At 47.1% G+C, this 5,644-nt stretch overlaps 1 protein-coding gene across 1 annotated transcript; it reads right to left on the reverse strand.

Moving 5' to 3' along the window:
• Positions 1 to 1,622: 1,622 nt before the first annotated feature.
• Positions 1,623 to 4,674, reverse strand: LOC307115969 (cell adhesion molecule CEACAM21-like). Its single transcript, XM_079799551.1, has 3 exons — positions 4,503 to 4,674; positions 3,277 to 3,636; positions 1,623 to 2,024 (listed from the first exon to the last, which is right to left on the reverse strand). Exons 1-3 carry the CDS (start codon positions 4,564 to 4,566, stop codon positions 1,747 to 1,749), a joined length of 702 nt encoding a protein of 233 aa, XP_079655677.1. The 5' UTR covers positions 4,567 to 4,674; the 3' UTR covers positions 1,623 to 1,746.
• Between the last annotated feature and the right edge of the window lie 970 nt (positions 4,675 to 5,644).

Consider the following 5,644-nt stretch of genomic DNA (forward strand, 5'->3'; position numbering starts at 1 on the left):
AGAGAGAGAGAGAGAGAGAGAGAGAGAAGAGATAAAATACCAGTTGCCTCCCATAAATGCCTTGACCGAGGATTGAACATGCAAACTTTAGGTGTGCAGGACAAAGAGCCAACCAATTTGAGCACACTGGTGAGTATAAGCAGGTTTTTCACATCTTGGTTTCAAATGTTCCCATCAAAGTTAGGTTCCTACCCTTCCGCAGAGACTGAGACACAGAAAAGATGAGAATTAAATTTTAACAGAATGGACCCAAACCCTCTAGGCAGATATTCCATGAATCATATCAGTGGCAAGAAGTTGAGTTTTTTAAAAATACACTTTTACTGATTTCAGAGAGAGAAAGGGAAAAAGGGGAGAGACATAGAAACATCAATGATGAAAGAGAATCATTGATTGGCTGCTTCCTGCACACCCCTACTGGGGATCAAGCTTGAAACCCAGGCATGTGCCCTGCCTGGGAATTGAACCATGACCTCCTGGTTCCTGGGTTGATGCTTAACCACTGAGCCACTCCAGCCGGGAGGCCAGAAGCTTTTAAGGAGACTTAGGTTTATTTCAAAAGGACAGAGAAAGAATGTGCAATTACAAATTGTAGTTACATTCCTAAAGAAAATGCTCTAAAAAAGTAGAGGTAAGAGGCCTAATCAGGAAGAAAAGTTAGAGACTCCGAGGGAATACTGAGGCCTCTGGTTCATAACACAGCTACTTTCTGCACAGCGGAGGGAAACACAACTATATCTTTTCATCTAAGACCCAGTTTGTATCTCCACAGTTCCTGCCATTTATAAAGAAGTGCAAGTTCCCAGCCATTTATAAATAGATGCAAAATAGCTGAGAGACTGAACAGAGATAGCATCTGATCTCCCAGAAGGCTGTGCTTCTGGAGTTTTCCATGGAGACAATACATTTCTCTCTACAGTCACCTTCCCTTTGATCAAACGTCATCTCCAAGGAAGAAGAGTATTTTGAACCTATCACATATATGGCTGGTGATATTCAATTTGGCCTGATTAATGACCTAAGTGCAGAGGAACTGACATTCACCTTATAGTTTGCTCTGATGCATGTTTTTCTATGAAACCTGAGAAGGGAGATTTAACAGCCTCTTGAGGTTAGGCGGCCTCACACTCTCACTTCACCTGCAGTCTCTCTAGTGTGGGTGGATGCCCTCCTCTCAAACAGATTACAAGTCTTCATCAGGTCAAAATTAGCTCCATAAAATGTGAGGTCATTTATAATTCTGTTTGAACCTGGACATTTGCTAACCCTTTCTTATATTATCAACGTTTCCAATTCTATTCTATCAACAAAGAGGACAGGGTCCTACTGAACTTATGCAAATAAGTCTATTGCCATAACCAAAAGAATACTCCAGAGGGCATTAGTAATTTGGGGGAAGACAAAGTTCACTGTTGCATCTCACATAGGTGTTCTCTTGACTATTCCCATCATCACAAGTGTCCAGGCAGCCTCCACATGTCTCCCTGGAAAAGGGAGAGAGCTCAGATTCCTGTGAAGCACATGGTGTCCCCTCCATTGTGGAGATGGTGCAAATAGGACCAACCAGAGATGTGATCCAATGTGGTATGTTACCTTGCATCAACAATAATGACAATGCCAGCTCACATTTTTTATATTTATTGATTCAAAGCAAGTGTTCTACACAATTTACACCACCACAAGAAATCTAATAGGTATTTTTTTTATTTTTTTAGTTTAAGAACTTAGGGGAAGGGAGGATGATAACTAGTACTTGACATCTAACTCTACAGGTTCACTTTCAAAGGAGGTGATGGGGTTGGAGACTTTACACTGGTAGTTCCCAGCATCCTCTCTCTTGACAGGGTCTATGGTGAGGGATTCTTGGCCCTTGGACAGCTTCATCCTCTCATTGAACTGCAGACTCGTACCATTGAACAACCAGTCGGTGAACTTCACACTTGAGTAGCAAGTCATGACCACCGCATCCTCATTTTCTGTGACTGTGGTGTTGCTGGCTACGAGTATGGGAACACTCACTGGCTCTGTGAAGAAATAGAGGGTGAGAATGATTGAGTGTGGGCTTGAGACCTGGGGTTTGCTCCTGCCTCAAAGATCTAAGCCCTGACTCTGATTGTTATGAGGGTAATTTGGTTCCACAATAAAAATTAATTAATTCTAAATTTGCCATCACTCCCCAGAACAAATCTACCCCCTCTGAACTGAAGACCACTAAGTGGATGATATGAACCAATGATTGATCTAGGGATCCAAAGACATGTCATAAGGCCATTGGGATTGGAGGAAAAATGAGGCTATGGCTGCAGATAGACCTCAAGTGACTCAGATCAATTTCTCATGGTCTGTGTGACTCTGTTTAAGGACTGTGTCTCTTTGTGCCTCAATTTCCCCTCAGTGAAGTAAAATGAATATTTGACTGCCAGGCTGGCAATGTACTACTCATAAAATATTCAAAGTATCTGACATAAATTTTGGGAAGGAAAACTGCTCAAATGAGAGGCATTTGTTATTGATGGACTTCACGAGAAAATCTCCTGGGCTGATCCCTGGTGGATGAGCAGCTGCCAGGGGAATCTTTACTCCTGCTCCTGCCTTGGGACACTAACCTTTCTCTGGACTCTCCTAAGTCCCCCAGAACAGTCAGCTAATAATCTGGGGAGCTTCTCCAGTTATGATCTCCACACACAGTCTCAGGTGAAGGACCAGTCTCCATCTCTACCCAGTCGTGGCTCTGAGGTTTGATCCCCAACTGCTGACCAGCTCAAGAGCCTTGTGACTCTGGCACAGGGAAAAATGTTGCTCTCACTCAGCCCTTCCAAGCAAGCAAAACCCAACAAGACTCAGGCTCCCCAAGGCCTCTGGAGTCAGGACATTGTGACAGGGGCATTGAGAGGGGCTGCCCAAGCTGAGCTTCTCTGTGAAGAACCCAGGGAGCCCCTCAGGCCAGGTCCTTACAGAGCCCTGCTGGGTCTATCTCAGGGACATGATCAGGAAATGGGGCCCAGGGACCTGGACTGAGACGGGTCTCCCTCTGCTGAGTCACTCCCATCAAATTGGTCCTTCTCTCTGTGGTGAATGTCTGTGGGGCTGGAATCTGGGAAGGGAACTCTGACCTTAGGAAGTTTGTCTCCACTGGGTGTGTCCTGCACTAAATGCCCAAACCCAACTTAGGACATGATGACGAGTGGGATGGAGGGGAGTCCAGTGCTGGCAGTCCTGTGTGTGAAGTAGAATTCACCCCACCCCAAACCTAGAGGTCAGAGAGCAATCACTCACCATATACGTTGAGTGATCCCGATGCTAATGCTGTTTGAAAATTTGGAAGGAGAGCTACTACATTGTAGAGTCCTTGATCGCGAGGAGTGACGTTTCTTATGGTCAGGGATCCATCAGGGTTTGCTGTCTCTCGACCACTGTATCTGGGCCCTATTATATAATAACCTGAATCCGATCTAAATATCCCAATTAAATTATGGTTCTTCACCTCTATTCCCCTGTACCACATAAAGGCTATTAAATCAGGAGGACTATTGCGGATACGTAGAATCACATCCTGCCCTTCAACAGCATTGGTTGAGACCAAAGCAAGTTGCATAGGGGTTGGCGGGATCCAGATGGGAAGACAAGAAGGGAAGACTAGAAGAGAAGAGAGAAATTGATCAGTATTTTGATCTATGTATTGGGATGCAGAGATGAGGCATTTCTCTTCAACTCTCAGCCTTGGTCTGCGTGTGAGTTCGTGTGTGCATCTCCTTGATCAAGGTCAGCAACATGACCACTATTGCTTCAGCACCTCAGCACCTATGCTTTTTCTTTTGAATTCTCTTTCCCAGCTGTCTGTGTGGCTGTCCTGCTTACTGCCCTCAGATCCCTGTTGATACTCAGCGGCCTTCTTGACCACGTCCTCTAAAGACCCTCTATCTTCACTCTCTGACCTGTCCCCACTCTGTGCCCTTCAGGGCACTTTTGGGTACCTGATGTCACAAGTAGATCTCTTCTTGTCTATTTTCTCCCTGTATAATGTGAGCTGCAAGTGGGCAGGGGATTTTGGATCTTGTGCCCGCCCAGTGCCTGCAATAGGCTGCAAACAACTGTGGGTGCATGAATGAGTGTTCCCAGGCTTGACCATGACCCATGTCGTATTTTCCCTTTATTTGTACTTGTTGATGAGGAAAATGTTTAGCGCCCCTGGTTAAAATGTTCCTGCTATCACCTGAAATAAATTGTTATTACTGTATTCAGTTGTCAACATTCAATACTCTGTGATGAATAACTTAGCAAATGAACCGCAATTGAGGTTTTTCTGCCCCTCACCACTTCCACATCATGAAATATTCCTGTTGCTGAGCCTCCTCTCTCACACTACTCTGCGCCCCTGTCCTTCCACTCAGGTCCAAAGAGAAGCCCCTCTTCCCCTTCCAGAGTGCTGTCCACCCAGGAGATCTTGGCCACTCTCCCAATGCCAAACTCCCTTCCATTAAAAGGAATTGTCCCCTCCTTACCAGCCAGCAGGAGCCCCAGCCAGGGGATAAGTCCTCTGTGGGCAGAGGCTGCAGAGAACTCCATGGTAATTGTTGCCTGCTCTGTCCCTCCCTCTGAGAGAAGAGCTCGAGGTCCAGGAAGGCTCCCAGGCACCTCTGTCCAGACTGGTGGGATGTGCAGTCCCTCCTTCCTGTGTGCTGAGCCTCCTCCTGGGGCAAGATAACCTCCCTGGTCATGTGGGCCAGGCGGAGTCAGGGCTCAAGACCTCCCTCTCCCTCCCCTCATTTTTGCCAACCCTGTTGCCCCTTTCAGTTTACCTTTCCTCTGTATTTTGGTTCCTGGAAACTGCTGAAGCCTCTGAAAATACACACATGCAAACACAAACACACACATGCACAGACACGTGCCCAGAAAAGCACTTGCCTGGGGTGTTCAGTTCCTGGTCATTCTCCACAGCTCCCTGTCAGTGCACATTTGACTTTTCCCTTCAGTGCAAGAGGTCTGGGCCCCCTACACAATATTGTCACAGGGATGCGCCGGCACTACATTGGCTCACCTGTGAAACTTTGTAAGGATTGGGATGCCCAGGTGACATTTTTGAAAGGCTGCTTCAGCAGCTGCCCAGCTTGCATGGATGCCAGGATGAGACTCTATGATGTGAGGGTGGGTAGCCCTGCCCCTCTCCTGTGCACAGGGAGCATCTACAGATCTCCTTAAAATGCAAATTCTGATTCAGCAGGTGTGCAGTGGACCAGAGACTCTGCATCTGACAAGCTCTCAGGGGAGGTGGATCTTACTGGCCTGTGGAGCCCACTTGCAACAGCAAATCTGATGAGGGCCATGTCCTCCTGAGAGGGTGACCCCCTCACCTCAGCATTGGCCCTTGCTTCATATTGGTCTTGGGTCTGTCAGCACCACACAGACAGCCCCACAGGCTCCAAACTGGGGATTGTTTCTGGTCGTGACACAGAAACTCAGCTGAGCACCGGGTCTTCCCTGTGTTCTCAAATGTGCTGGGAAGATGGGATTTTCATCCAGCAGGAAGGCCACAGAGGTCACTGGCGGTGAGAAGGGGTCAACCTAGGTGATGACTGCAGAGGGACCCTCCCTCTATCTCAGGTGATCACAAGCCTGGCCGTTGTTGCCAGAGACAGAGACCACA

Source organism: Cnephaeus nilssonii (assembly GCF_951640355.1).
Source record: "Cnephaeus nilssonii genome assembly, chromosome: 20".
Taxonomy (NCBI): Eukaryota; Metazoa; Chordata; class Mammalia; order Chiroptera; family Vespertilionidae; genus Cnephaeus; species Cnephaeus nilssonii.

Excerpts from the sequence above, each read along its gene's own strand:
- LOC307115969 (XM_079799551.1), bottom strand. The coding sequence starts at position 4,566 with ATGGAGTTCTCTGCAGCCTCTGCCCACAGAGGACTTATCCCCTGGCTG. Across the intron at positions 3,637-4,502 it reads GCTGGGGCTCCTGCTGGCTG|TCTTCCCTTCTTGTCTTCCC; the intron begins GTAAGGAGGGGA and ends CTTCTCTTCTAG. Across the intron at positions 2,025-3,276 it reads GGGATCACTCAACGTATATG|AGCCAGTGAGTGTTCCCATA; the intron begins GTGAGTGATTGC and ends ATTTCTTCACAG.